Source organism: Pezoporus wallicus, unplaced genomic scaffold (genome assembly GCF_028554395.1).
Source record: "Pezoporus wallicus isolate ANWC-B61680 ecotype Strahan unplaced genomic scaffold, APGP_CSIRO_Pwel_v1 contig_6566, whole genome shotgun sequence".
Taxonomy (NCBI): domain Eukaryota; kingdom Metazoa; phylum Chordata; class Aves; order Psittaciformes; family Psittacidae; genus Pezoporus; species Pezoporus wallicus.
This window is the reverse complement of record NW_026638763.1, coordinates 300,255-315,230: the sequence shown is the minus strand read 5'-3', so window position 1 is coordinate 315,230 and position 14,976 is coordinate 300,255. Positions and strand designations below refer to the sequence as shown.

The window sequence follows — 14,976 nt, the reverse complement described above, 5'->3', positions numbered from 1 at the left end:
CCATAAGGGAAGGTTTTTCTCTTCTTTTTTTCCCCCACTGGCATTACTGAAGACATTGCATAAAAATTCTAGTTGGTATTGTAAAATAAATTAATTATTTCAGCTACCATTCAGCAGAAACCTGAATGCTTAAAGCATGCCTAAACCTCTCAAGCACACATGCAAGTAGCTGCATGCAGGGAACATGCAAACCCAACACCTACCTCCACTTTCCACCTTTGGAATAAAATGTGATCAGGTAAAACAAACATCTTTTTCCCTTGACTTCCAAATTGAAATAGAGAAACAAGCGTGTACCACCTGCCAAAATGCCTGCCTGTAATCCAGTAATTGCCTCTAAAGGATACATGTCAAATTCAGCAATACTGAATCCCTCAGAGGGTGAAAAATAATTTCCTATTGCAACTGAACTCGCTACACCTGAAGAAGAAACCATTATATTCCTGTATTGTTGTACTTCAACAAGGTTTCTCCTTATGTACTAAAGCATTCTCTATTCCCACAGGGACTGACCCCATACACAAGGGCACCTGTAAGGCACATGCACCTCTGAAGTACTAACACATTTTTCCACTTTGCCGTCAGGTGTCTTTTCTTGATCTGCTGGACAGGTCTCTTCACTAATCAAGTTACGCCACTTCCCTCTTCTGCAATCAGTCTGGTCACCAAGGATTTCTGCTATCTAAGTGAGGCATGACTTTTACAAGGATTAAATTCATTTCACAGTTCTTTGACATGGAACAGAAGAGAGCAGGCAAAGAGAAAATGAGAAAGTGTCCTAAGGTAAAAGAAAATGACTCAGACTTACAGTATACTACACTCTCTTTGGAGACAGCTCTTTCTGAAGTACCCTGTCAAGACATTTTATTCAACTACTATACTCCAAACGCAACTGTTGACATCAGATACTTCATAAGAACACATAAACCCTCACAGATTTGAGCACCAAGTGCCAAAGGACATTGAGAAAAATATGTATATAGCCATTTGGTTACTTACATTGTTGTTGCGTGTTTCTACTGCTGGGAACTTCCTGACTATGAATTTGACAGCAGATTCCAGGTTTTTGTCAATAAGATAGGATGGTTTAGCTTTGGGGTCACCGCATGCCTATAAAAAAATACAATAAAAAAATGAAGTAAAACCAGAGTCATTCATCTAAAGCTAAGTGAAAGTTGCAAGTCTGAAGACAAAATAGAAAGATTCTTTTTTTGTTTGATTTTAGTGAGCAGGTGATAAAATGGAAGGCAAAGTGCAGGGACTGTCACAGCTGAAATATGCAATGGGAAACAGTACAGAGATGCTCTTCTACTGAAAAAGATGCATGGAAGTATCAAAGCAGTTAGTGCAGAACAGCAGTGAGGGAAAACACTCAATCCTAAAAGAAGGAGGAAAAAAAAAGGTTTCCTTTTAATGCTATTCCTGGTTTGAGGTAGTGTTGTATTCATCTGGAGTTAAACTGTTAGAAAATTCAATCATGTCATCATCTGTGGAGGACAGTGCTGGGCACAGTAAATGATTCAAATATCCTTTGTGAAACAAAGCTAAGAGCCCCACCACCAATCTGCATTTAGTTTCTCTTTAAATTGTTAACTGCAAGACAATTTTCCATCTCACAATAAAACCACCAGTACTTCCTAAAGTATCCTAGTTCCTTGGATTAAGAAGTCAGGGTTTGCCGATTTTCTTTACTCCTACTGTAGCATAGCATAGGCTGCGTTTTAAAAGCAGCAATCACTAAATTTCATTAAATTCTGATTTGAACAGAAGTCACAACTAAGTGTCAGGACTCTTAAATAACTTATATAGACACATCAGAACAGCTGCTGTGGACAAAGGACCGAGGAAGCACCTACTTTTGCCAGCTATAGTGCATGGTGTCAGACACACTACTCAACTACGCTGACCAGCGAGCCATGCTATACCATTTAGTTTGGAGAAACATATTAAAAGCAGTGCTACTTACATGACAAGATTTGTGTTCAAATCGTATTTTCTCTCAAAGATTCATTTAGTTTTATAGTCCTCAGGGATTTGCAAAAGAGTTAAGTGTCTCATGCAAAACTAAATTACATCCTAGGCACTTCTACGCTCAAATGACAGCTCGTTAAAGAACTTTTCCACACTGATTTCTATGACCAAGTTGTGGACCGTAGAGACAGAAGTCATGGAGTATGAGACCGATTCTGAAAGCGGGCAAGCGGGCAAAGGGAAGGTGAAAAGCTTTGCAAACCTTCCAAACTTGTCCTTGCTGGGAAAGCAGTGCAATAAAAAGAGAGAAAAATTACATATAAACAAATTACTCTTAACTTCTAAAATATGTTACATTTAAGTGAACTAATAGACTACTACCTACATCCAAGAGAACATAATGACCATCTGTTACCTAAGCAGAATACTTTCTACAGGGTGGTGATTATTCTGACACAATCAACTCTGCACAACAGTAAAATTCTAGTAAGTGCTATGTATATACTGAGACATGTAACTTCGAATAGTACTTCCAAACTAAGTTCACGTAGGGAGAGGAAAAAAAAATAAAATAATGTTTTAACAGACACCACATGCAACTACAGGGGGGAAAAACGGAGAGAAACTCAGTGAAGTTTTTACATACCTGAAAAAGAAACGGTAGCCAAGAAAAAAAAAAACAAAAACACAAAAGTCATTATTTTAATTTTCTAAAATTCCTACTGGCAGTACATGACCATCATGATGTATGCTAATGTACTACTCTAATAGCAGAACTTCCCCATTTGCTTATTTCCCCACAAAAAAAATACTGTATTTATAATGAAAATAAACTCAGCAACATCCACAGTATCAGTTAGATATTAAATAGTTGCTTTGATATTCTTACAGCAGCAAACAACGTGTGCCACAAAAGATCTGTTCTTTACACACTTTAGTCTTCACACAGTTTCAAAACTAAAAAATTATACTGTAAATAGGCATCAGAAAATTAAACAGTGTGCTTCAAACTGATGAAGTCTTAATTTAACCAGACATCATGGGTTTGTCAGAATCTGTCAGATTAATTTGTTGTCCAAAAGAAAGATTACAAACTAAGAAAACACCCTTATAAAAAACATAGATTTGTGGCCTGTTAAATTCCAAAATGGTTGCTGCTAGGAGGCAAGAAATCTGTCACTGCTGACTTCCTGAATTTTTCAGGCTGAATTCAAACACTAGCAAATAAACTCCTTACTCTTCCTAGCAACGGATGGTTTTCCTCCTATAAATCAGCTTTTCAATATGTTTACTAAAAATTATGCTCTCCCCAAGCCCTTACACATAGATCATTCACACAGACATCTGAAAACACAAACATGCACATCCTCTTGTGCCTTCAGGGGCTCACTTCCCATAGATGATGAATATTATTACCAGTCTAACTGGCAATCCCCTCAATACATCTGAATATGCAAGACAGTGCTTTGCTCCTTCCCCTTGTTTGTTTGCTAACATTACACTTAAAGCAACCATAATTCTTCCCACTAATAAACTACTACATATTGTTCCATACATAAGAAAGAAAACTGCTGCAAGATGTAAAAGGTTAAAGGTATCCTTCATACATTTCAAAGAAAGCTGTACAAGCCTACCTATGTGGAATAGAAAGAAGAAAAGTCACCACTAAATTAGTGGGTTAATTCTTTTTCCATTCCTCTCCCATATTCCACAGCAGCTCAGCTCCTTTCTAAGAACCAATATTATTTGATTACCAGCTGTTGCAGCATCAGTACCATTTTCATCCATGCTGTTACCTGCATTTAGTATAACATATGAAACACTCTACATAAGCTAAACCTTTCCTACATGGCAAACAGACCTATGAAGCTCTAGCTCACTATGGCTTACTCCAGAAAGCATAAAAGAATGAAAATAAAAACCCCAACCCCTGCACTTTCACACAAATGTTGTAAGGCACATAACCAGATTTTGCACTGTAGAAAGAACAAAGACATTGAGGGCAATAGTCTTAGAATACAGGCAAGAAAGGTAGCTTTTGCTTTTAATAGCTGTATTAGTCAATAAAAAACCCTCTTGTCACTACTGTAATACATTATATTGTGTATATTTATAACATACATGTATATGCATAATATATATGTGCGTGTATATATATAATATAACGTAATACATTGCGGTACAGCATACGAAGATAACTTTGCCATATACAGCTCCCTAGTATTCACACAAGTCTTTGGAATCAGCCAAATGCAGTAGCCTTTTCACAATCAGCCTCAAATATCACTGCTTCCCCTAAGTGGGCTGCAGCAACTTTCTTCATTTCTTACCTTTTTAAAATAAAACCAGAATGGCCATATTTTTTGAGCATTAGGAAGAAAACCAATGTTCTTATTAATGCAGCATTCATGAAATACAGCTCTGAAGCTATGGAATTCCATCTGCTTCAGCCCTGAAATATTATACTGGAAGAATCTCTCAGCAGTCATCTCTAAATTCCTTTGTATATTACTGAACAGCTGTCAACCAGTTATGCTGATGATGCAAAGCTACTGTTGGAGACTAACCTAAGTAATTAAAATAACAAAAAAAGACTCAATCACTGGTTTTCTATCAGGTTACACAGCATTTTTTCCCACAGCACTTTAGAATGGAAGTTGAATAAGCTCTCAACTAAGAGAGCATATATAATTCTGTGTATTCAACTCTTAACAAGAACAATACAATTTCTATGGCTAAGAGATTCGTTGTCCAGAATATTCACTTGCAATCATATGTACAGGTCATCAAACTTCAGAGAGATCAGACTACATGTACTGTTTAGAGATGCTTCACTATCCCATATGTTTTGAACTAAAGCAGCATTTTCCTAACCTCTCTAATAATCTAGATAACTACATTAAATAAAACATTTAACATTTTACTCCCTACTTGAGGGCAGAGGATGTTGGAGGAGAACAACCACCCCCAAAAAATCCATCACCAAAATTACTACATATATCCAGCTGATGTGACATGAATAAAAAGCAAGCTTATGTCCAGGTACAGTTGTTGAAAGTCAGAACCACAGTACAGCATACAGGGTGCAAACTTGCCTTTACAACACCTAAATTGCTTTCTTTTACTTAAACATGACACATGTCCTTGAGTAAGAACACTGGAAAGTACTGGCCAAGTTACATGGTATAGTATGATTAAAAAAAAATCACCAACAAAATAACAACCTAAATGTGTTACTACATTATGGAAATACAGTAATATAATTAAGTCCAACCTATTCCAAATTATTAGCAGGGCTGCTTCCCAATAAAGGGGAGACAAGGCCACTTGACTCAATAATGTCCTATTTTCATCCCCCAAAACTCCTACATCAGCAGATGATCACAAAACATGTCATATTTTGCAGCAATGTAACTTGACTGCAGAGTCAAGATAAAACACTGCTGAGTACAGTTCCACTGGACAGTATCAACATATACTGAAATAGTGAACAAATCCCCTTATCTTCAAATTTCATTTACAAATGAGTCTGCACTAAAAAAAACATGAATTTAACCAGTAAATTGATAGAAGTTCAATAACAATAAAATGTATGCCATCCCCGAGCTGGTAATTTTCAGCTGTAAATGGAAACACACTAAGACTTCTCAAATTAAAAAAAAATGAGAAAAGCTTCTTTATGTACCATTTATAGTTTACTACAGCATATTCTCTTAACACTCAAAAAAGACACACAGAGTAAAACTGCTCTTCTTCTCTTGTAGTAGCTGCTGGCATAAAAGACTTCACCCTAAAATGCAGCTGTAAGTTTGCCTGGTTTGAGGGTATGCATCTTATAAATTATACTAAATAATACATGGCAAACAAACATTCAAAGAGACAGGTTCATTATTAGCTCTAGATTTCTGCAGGATAAACCGCATTATTTATTCTCTTTCCATTGTGCATTTAAAATAATGAGATTACCAACTGACAATCTCTAATTTTTAGAAAGCAAAAACTACAGAGAGAGAAAGGTGAGTAATCAGTGAAGACTGAATTCTTTGAATAGTGAATATGTAAGGAAACTGTTCAAACTGTATTTGTCTTAATATCTCTGACCAAGCCTAAAGTAATGGCTTTGCTGTATTTTAGGTTTTGAGGAAGCTTAAGTTTATTATTAACAGGCTAGTCCCAGATAAGCTTTGTGAATGAAGCCTTGTCCCTTCCTAATAGTTATGTAAGCAGATGCAACTCAGTCAGTCACACATGGACAAATTACTAGAGTACAGTTTAATACTTTTGACAGCTAAAATTTAATGTTCCTATACCAGTATCACTTGGATAATCTTGTACTAACTACATAACTTTACTGATGTATGCAGTTACATAAACAATATTTGTACAAAAAGTAAACCTGTATTTTGATAGATAAACTGTAATATTAAAATTCAACCAGAACTGTATTGCTCCCATGATCCAAGAAGGATCTGGAATCAGAAGAAAGTCTCTAACTAATTTTCATAGTCTCTATAGGCATTGGACATATCAAAAATATAGCTCAAAATTATTATAAATTTAATAGCTATTGCATTTTACATGCACTAAGGTTCAAAAGTGTGAAAGATTTCATATTAATTCAAAATTACAATTAAAGGTGTTAAAAGTTAGTCCAGTGTCTCCTAGAGCTAAGCAAGCCATCTTCTCCACCATTACTCGTTATTTGGTGTGTCCTGAACCCCAAAGTATATACTTTTTTTTAAATTCTAGTGTATCTCTACTCCAAGATCAAACCCATTACAATGTAAATTCACGTGAAATCAGAAGATAACAACAGAAAGAACCTTGAGAAACTGCCTACCCTACTTTCCAGTTCCAAGGCAGCCTTGACTGTATCTGTGTCACTCCTGGGAGATGCCTGCCAACTCGTTACTTGCAGGTCTCCAATAGGCTACATTCAAAAACATTCTCACAGTCTTGTACTGTATCTAAAAATCTTTTCCATTAGAAAGTTCTCAGATCTAACCAACTTGTTCCACTACAATTTAATCCACCACTTCTTTACATCTGTGGCCATAAGGAATTGCAAGAACTATACAGCAGTCCTTAACTACTTAAGAACTTGTACCACTTATTAATTTACTTTAAAAAAAGTTTTCCATATTCTTAACAGGTAAAATTTTCTGCTCCACTGGTCTTTCTTATTATTATGCTCTGGACTTTCTCCACATCTCTCTCGAAAAGTGCATCAGATCAGCTTCATTGCGGATGAGTCTCAACACATACCATACAGAAGAAAAGGATTACTCTCCTCTGTCTTCAGACTACCTTGCTGACACATCTATAAAACCTCATGTCATCCCTGGTATTTTGCAGTGACACTTAGCTGGCTCACCTTTGCCCTGGCAGGTGAAATGCAAAGGTGTCCTGGGTTCAGCAGTAGCAGGCATTTTTCTCCTTCTTAGTAACTGGTGCACTGCTGTGGTTTTGACTTTCAGCCTGGAAACAGTGCTGATAACACCGATGTTTTTAGTTGCTGCTTAGTAATGTTTGCGTTGACCAAGGACTTTGTGAGTCTCGTGCTCTGCCAGGGAGGAGGGGAAGCTGGGAGGAAGCAGAGACAGGACACCGGACCAAGGAGGTATTCCATACCACAGCACATCATGCCCGCTATATAAACTGGGGGCAGTTACCCAGAAGGGTTAGATCACTGCTTGGTCACACTGGGTATCAGTTGGCGGGTGGTGAGTGGTTGTATTCTCTTCCCTTGTTATTTCCCTTATCATTATTATTACTGGTGGTAGCAGCAGTGATTTGTGTTATACCTCAGTTACTGGACTGTTCTTACCTCAACCCGTGGGAGTTAAATTCTTTCGATTCTCCTCCCCATCCCTCCGGGATCAGGGGGAGGAAGCAAGGGGAAGTGAGGAAGTGAGAGAGCGGCTGTGTGGTTTCTGAGTGACAGGCTGGGCTTAAACCACGACAAAACAAAAAATGAAGGTTTCACCACCACAAAACTTTCCCTAAAGAAACTCCTTAATAAAATAAACCAAGGCAATGCCCTCTCTATTCTGAATCTAAAATGGGAACTGAATTCAGATGCATCTCCTGTGCATATGATCTTAAAAACCTAAAATTGGATTTAGTTTTGTGTCAACATAAGACAGGGCAAAGAGTAGTAACTGGGGGGTGGGGAGGAGGTAATTCCTGTAAATGAAGAAACAATGAAAAAGAATTCTGGCCATCTACACTCGATGCAAAAGGATAAATCCACCTGGTTTTCTCTCTGTGTATTTTAGAAGGTATCATGGGACACTTTTATATTATATGAAAAAGCCATATTGTTTCTTTACAAAATTAGTTTCTCTTCCAAGTTAAAAATATAATGTAACCTGGTATCATCAATGTGACATGGTACTTGTGTTTGCTTCCTGAGTCAAGGAATTTGTTTCATTTTTAGTTGACAGCACTTACTGTGACTTTGTTTAGGACTTTCTCCTCCTACCAGTGGGACACTATTCTCAGCCATTCCTCCAAGATCACAGGCACAAACAGATGAACATAGACTGTCATCTTAATCTTTCAAGAACTGCTAACATGTATCAAGCACTGGAAGCAATACTGCCCCACCCTAAGATGCTTCCTGATAACCTGAAGACATCATCTGTTCTTTCCAATACCAACCATCCAATTCAAAAGGTATTTGTGAGCTTTACCCCCCAGCTCAAAGCTCTGCACTCCAGCTCAGAGTCAAGAGGGTGATCTAATCCTACACCCTTCCAAACTTCAGAGCTCTGCAGATCAGAAACTTCCCCTCCTTCTGCCAGCCACCTAAAATCTCTCCTACTTTCTCCTGAAGAACCACTTTGGTGCCTGAGCAGAACAGTGCATTTCATCCACTGGTTCTATTCAAACCACTAATCAAACCACCAACTGGCTTTTACAACTGTCCCTGCAATGTTTAGGCTTTGTCAAGTCTTCTCCAGCCCAGTATCAGAATCTTTGGAAGCTTTTTTTCTTCATCCTTATCTCAGAAGCAGCATAAAAGACTAGTGAATTAAGATGTGACTTCTATTCAGCCTTGGCTGGTCAACTTACCATTTACCACAGCAAACTCGATGCAGGCCCTTTTTCCCCTCACAGCATATGCCCTCCCTTGTTCTTTTGAAAAGGGCATGTACTTTAACTGTGTCCTGGGTTCAGCAATAGCAGTCATTTTTCTCCTTCTTGGTAGCTGGTGCAGTGCTGTGTTTTTGACTTTCGGCTCGGGAACAGAGCTGATAACAAGGATGTTTTGGTTTGGCCAAGGACTTTGTGAGCCTCATGCTCTGCCAGGGAGGAGGGGAAGCCAGGAGGAAGCAGAGACAGGACACCTGACCCAAACTGACCAAAGAGGTATTCCACACCACAGCACATCATGCCCAGGATGTAACTGAGAGTTAGCTGGAAGGACTGGGAGACTGCGGGGTTGGAGGAGGTATCGGTTGGAACTTGGTCGGGCTCGGGGGGGGGGGGGGGCAAGGTATCAGTTGGCTGGTGGTGAGGTGATGTATTCTCTTCTCTTGTTATTTCCTTTATCATTATTATTATTGGTGGTAGCAGTAGTGATTTATGTTATACCTTAGTTACTAAACTGTTCTTATCTCAATCCATGGGAGTTGCATTCTTTTCGATTCTCCTCTTGTCCCTCCGGGAGTAGGGAGAGGGAAAGAAGGGGGAGAGTGAGTGAAGGAGCCCTCTGCCTGGTTTTAAACCACGACAAACTGATACAGAAGAGAAAGTAAACAGGGAAAATGAGAAGTGCTCAGTCTTTACAATGGCCAACAGTAACATCCTCAATACATGTAAAAATCCAATATTCCCACTACTGCATCTTTAAAGAACTAACTGGCAACTAATCACCTGCTAAATGATTTTAAATGTGGCTTCATACAAAGTTATGTGGTGCTCACAATAGGTTTTGGGACAACATTTTTTGTTTGGAAAGATAAAGATCAAGTCAGCTAAAGCCCCTGCAAATACTTACTCTGCTCCTTATCTATGACTTCTGTTTTGTTATGCAGTTTATATCTAAGAATTAGTTTAAGTTTCTCATTCTCCAGATTCCATATAATCATCAGAATTTTGAAAGTCAAAAGAATTTATGACATTTTAAGAAAAAAATTTTCACAAAACCATAAAACCTGCACCGTGAAGAACAGCAGGACATTGCTAACAAAGCAATTAATGCTAAATACAGACTCACCGTGTCTGAATAACGTATAATCTAAATAATTCAAAACCTCAACTTTCACCCCTAGCAGTTGTGTTTACAATAGCAGTACTCTGACATTCAGCAAAAGCGCACTCTTGGTTTGCTCCAGCTAAATCTCTACTTCTGGTATTTTAAGATGAAATCTTTTATTGTAAATACTTCCCAGTGTGCAAGTGCTTTATAAACAAACAGAAGACAGGCCCACAGAAAACAAGATTATTTCTCTGCCACCACTCTTGAACAATACTTATTTGACAGTACTGACAATGTTACACAAAGCTTACCAACACCATCTCGGTCTGCTCTGAAAGCTAACGACAAAATCCAACCTTCATCTGAGCCAGGATATCATTAAAAGATCCTGCTGTCTTTGATTTATACAAGTTTAGTCATAGGCAAGTGATGACAGAAGAGTTACACGGTAAATTATAATACAGTTGCTAGCCTGAGTAACCAAGGATGAATTCTTTAAAAGTAGAAGGTACAAACCAGGAGAGAAACCACAATGGCAGGATTCCCAAGTTTGGGACTAATACAGTACAAAAGACAGCCGAAAGCAGACAGCAAACAATCATCCTTCAAAACAACAGCAGCAACAAAAATTCTACCTACAATGAATTTTGTCTCAACATCCACCATTACCTTAGTAACTCTACTTTTCACGTTTTCCGTGTCACTCTCTCAGGAAAAACTCTATCCATTCATATACTCTAGCTTAAAGCCAGCAAGCTTTAAACTATTTCAGAAGGCAGCAACATCATAGAATTTCAGTAAACAGGAAATGATGAACAATGTACAGCTATAAGCACAATGACATCAAACCTCAAACTTATACAGGAAGACAAAGTATAAGTTTCTAACTGCTTTTAACAACTTCAGCAATTCCTTGGGAAGTAAAGTTTTCCTGTTTGGATTTTAACAGTCAACAAAATTCTTGCTCCATTAAAATCTCTACTCCCTAGATAGTATGTAGAGCAATCTGTAAGGCAGCCTACAAATACTTCACTTCTCATTTCCTCTTATTAAAAATAGTCTTAACCATTTCCTTTAACCGCAATACCACATATTGTGCGGTTATCTCTAGTTTCGAGATCATCTTCAATGGAGGAAGCTATGTAAACCTTCAACAGCAGTTTTGGAATTGACTTTTTAGAGGGGGAAGAAGTATGTATATGGCGAAATAAAGAAAACCAAAGTGTTCCAAGCAGCCAGCTATGCTGCTGCTTGGCTGAAAAGAGATTCCCAAAAAAACACAGTGATCAATCGCAAGACATCGAGGGTTTACCATCAGACCTAGCCAGTTACCACTGGCAAGCAATGCTGACTGCAGCTTAAGAAAACAACTATTTGAATCACAAATCACTACATAGATACACAGAGCTGTGGCTGGGACACCTCCAGGTTTGTAAAACTGTATGCTACACAATAATCAAGCTGCTTGGCCACGCCTCTTTTTTCTCTGTAAGAACTATGCAATTTCGGATTCACGTCATAGCATCTGCAGGAATACTGGTAACACTTCCAATGCTGATGCTCCCCTACTGAGAACCTATCCATTTGAAGCACTTCACTGGCACACGTAACAGCAGAAGCAGCTACCACCATATGCGCAAATTTGCCCAGGACTCTGCCATCTAAGCATGCCAGCAAAAATGTATGTGTAGGCACTGGACCACTCAACACAAGTGTTCCCAAATCAGAACACTGGTTATGAAAATAAGAGCCCAAAATGGGTAAGACACAGCTGTATATCAAGACGAGGTATGATTCTTCCTGTCTCGTTTCCTGCCTTCTCCCCCCCAAACCCTGCTGTGCTCAGCCTGTTCTTCATCTGGGGTATTTTTCTCAAAGCAGAACAAGCGCACACACAAATGACTCTCCTGATTTTACTTCCTCCATAAATAAGGAATTTGTTTTATGTAACAAGAGAATCTCACTTTTAACAATTATTAAGCATACAAAACCACAAACTAAAAGGGACCTCGCTTCTATTTCAGAAAGACAGGAATTAGAAATAATTTAGTTTAAATAATTTATTTCTGTCAGTGAAGATTTGCAAAATACCTCAAGTGTACATGAACTACTGACATTGCTTTGGATCAACACTGACTTCTGAATACTTCAATCATTTCTTTTATTTCCTGTAAACACCACCTTAATTAAAATCAACACTGCACCTGGTACAGCTAAGTAGCTCTTACTGCTTCTGGAGTGCCAGTCTCCCATATGAGCAAAGCAACCTGACAAAGCACATCCTTGAGGTCAGATCTGTTTGGCAGGATGACCCCTGGCAGAAGCCTGGCTTCAGAAGTAATCAGGTAAACACCTAAGCCTCCTCTCTCTGCTATTGCTACAAGTGCAGCATGTGAATGGAACAAAAATTGTAACAGGCTAAACCTGCTCACTGCTTGAGTGGAATAACTAATATTTTCTTTAAATTAATAAACTCTCAGAAATAACTGCGTTCAAATCAAACCAATAAAATCCTAACCTATCCATTGCTGTAAGTGGATTGAGCAGCTGTACACATTCAGATGACGGATAGCACGTTAGGAAAATTAAGCCTGTAAGGATGTATGAAGGACCTGGAGCAGGGGCTGGCCATGAACTACGTTCTTCCCTATGGGAAAGCACACCGATTACCCTCCGGAAGAGAAATCAACCAAGCTGGGAGGCGTACCCCGTCCTCCCCGTCACTACCGAGACCCGCCGAACCACCTCACCTAGGCTAACTCCGATATTCTCCATTTCGTGAAAGGGGGGAGCAGCTCTGGCACCCACGGCAGCTTCAAACATCTGCTCCATCTCACGCCAGGAGCTGCTAAGCAACCGCGCGCCTCGAACTTATTGAAATTAAACTTACTAATTTTACCCCAAATCCTTCCCTTCGGTGTCTCAACGCGGCGTGGGAAAGCCCGTGCCGAGCAGCCCACTCCCACCTCCCGTGACTCACGCTTGGCGGGGCGGGAGCGGCTCCGGGCGGCACCGGCTGTCTCGGGGAACAGGCCTGGCTTAGGCCCCGCAGCGGGGGGAGCCAGGCCTGCGGGCGCTCCGCAGCACCGGGCCTCCCTTCCTACAGCCCGCCAAGTAGGGAAGCCCCGGCCGTGCCCCTCGCCGCCCCACAGGCGGCGCAGCGTCGTGCCGGGTCGGAGCTCCCGACCGCCCCGGCAGCTCCCCGCCCTGCCCGTCGGGCCCCGCCGCTAGGCCGCAGCCCGGCCGGGTCAGCCGCAAGCGGCGCAATGCCGGTGGAGCGCCGGGCTGGCTAGGGCCCGGCGGGGAGGCAGCGGCGGCGGAGATCGCGCCGGAGCGGTTCCACCCCCCGCCTCCCCGCCGGGGCCCCCGCACCTTCTTGATGTTGTAGAGGCGGGTGAGCATGCCGACGCCCCTGTCGTTCAGGATGGTGAGCTTCTCCGCCAGCTTTTGCTGGCTCGGCTGCAGCACGGACCGCGACATCCTGCCCCGGAGCACTCCGCGCCGCAGCCAGCCCGGGACCCGCCGCTCGCAGCCCCGCCGTGGCGCGGCCGCCGGCCCGGCGCTACCGCCTCGCCGCCACCGGCCTCCCTCGCTGCGGCCTCCGCGGGGCGTGGCCACGGCGGGGCGGCACAAGTCACGTGAGAGGTTCTCGGGCGCCCTCTGCCGGCGCCGCCCGGGATGTCAGCGCTCCGTGCCCCCGGAAGCGCCTCCACAGCGGGCAACCACCGAGCGCCGACGAGGGGGTCCCTACAGGTGGTGGCGAGTCATAGATCCATAGAATCAACCGGGTTGGAAAATACCTTTAAGATCATCAAGCCCAACCGTTCCCCAGCACTGCCAAGGCCACCACTAACCCATGGCACTGAGGCCGTGTCTCCACGGTGTGTGAACACTTGCAGGGACGGTGACTCCAGCCCTCCCCTGGGCAGCCTGTTCCAATGCCTGAGCACCCTGTGGGGAAGCAATTGTTCCTAATATCTAGTCTGAACCTCCTGGTGCAGCTTAAAGCCATTACCCTCTTGTCCTAAAGTCCACGGCTGGCTGCTTTAGCTGTGGTTTTTAACAGCAGACCCATTGAGCTGCGTTGCAGGTGGAGCCCCAAGGTGTGTGTGAAGAATATCCATTTTTCTTCAAGGTTAATTACAGAACCTCTCTGTAGGATTTTTTTTTTTTTAATCAACTGCAATCGAGATCTGAAGCTCAGAAAAGCATTGCACAACTATCATCATTCAGCGACCTTCCACCACTTGTGCAGCCAGACAGGGGCTCTTCACCAGGTGACTGTAGCGACAGGACAAGGGGTAATGGGTTCAAACTTAAACAAGGGAAGTTCAGGTGAGCTCTTAGGCAGAAGCTCTTCCCTGTGAGGCTGCTGAGGTGCTGGCACAGGGTGCCCAAAGAAGCTGTGGCTGCCCCATCCCTGGCAGTGTTCAAGGCCAGGTTGAACACAGGGGCTTGCAGTAACCTGCTCTAGTGGAAGGTGTCCCTGCCCATGGCAGGGAGTTTGGACTGGATGAGCTTTAAGGTCCCTTCCAACCCAAACCAGTCTGTGGTTCTATGAAATACCATTTCATCAATTAGATGAGTCACTTTTCTTTTTTTTTCTCTTGAAGCCACAGGAGCAAAAGCATAGATCTTTAAGAAACAGTGGTTATTTCCATGCTCTGAATGTCAATGAAAGGCTTCCATGAGAGCTACTCGTCACCACAACCTGGTACTGAAACAGTTGCATTGCTGAGCTGCCAGCACAGCCAGCTGGCATGCAGGGCTCCTGACTGCAGTTACTGGGAGATAGGCTT

The 14,976-nt window shown here is 41.6% G+C and overlaps 1 protein-coding gene and 1 long non-coding RNA gene across 8 annotated transcripts in view; one reads left to right on the top strand and one right to left on the bottom strand.

Annotated features, from left to right (window-relative positions):
- Positions 1 to 13,743, bottom strand: part of NCKAP1 (NCK associated protein 1) — a 61,238-nt gene extending 47,495 nt beyond the window's left edge. For 4 of the 7 annotated variants that reach the window (XM_057412206.1, XM_057412213.1, XM_057412207.1 and 1 more), the window contains exons 1-3: positions 13,550 to 13,743; positions 2,234 to 2,251; positions 1,000 to 1,110 (exon numbers count right to left, since the gene is read on the bottom strand). In XM_057412206.1, the coding sequence (XP_057268189.1) occupies positions 1,000 to 1,110; positions 2,234 to 2,251; positions 13,550 to 13,657 (237 nt within the window). In that variant the 5' untranslated portion in view covers positions 13,658 to 13,743. The remainder of the gene's footprint in view (positions 1 to 999; positions 1,111 to 2,233; positions 2,252 to 13,549) is intronic. The other 3 variants (XM_057412209.1, XM_057412210.1, XM_057412212.1) reach the window with 1 other exon arrangement.
- The window catches only part of LOC130600699 (uncharacterized), a 66,221-nt gene that overhangs the window by 30,726 nt on the left and 20,519 nt on the right, over positions 1 to 14,976 (top strand). The window lies entirely within an intron of this gene.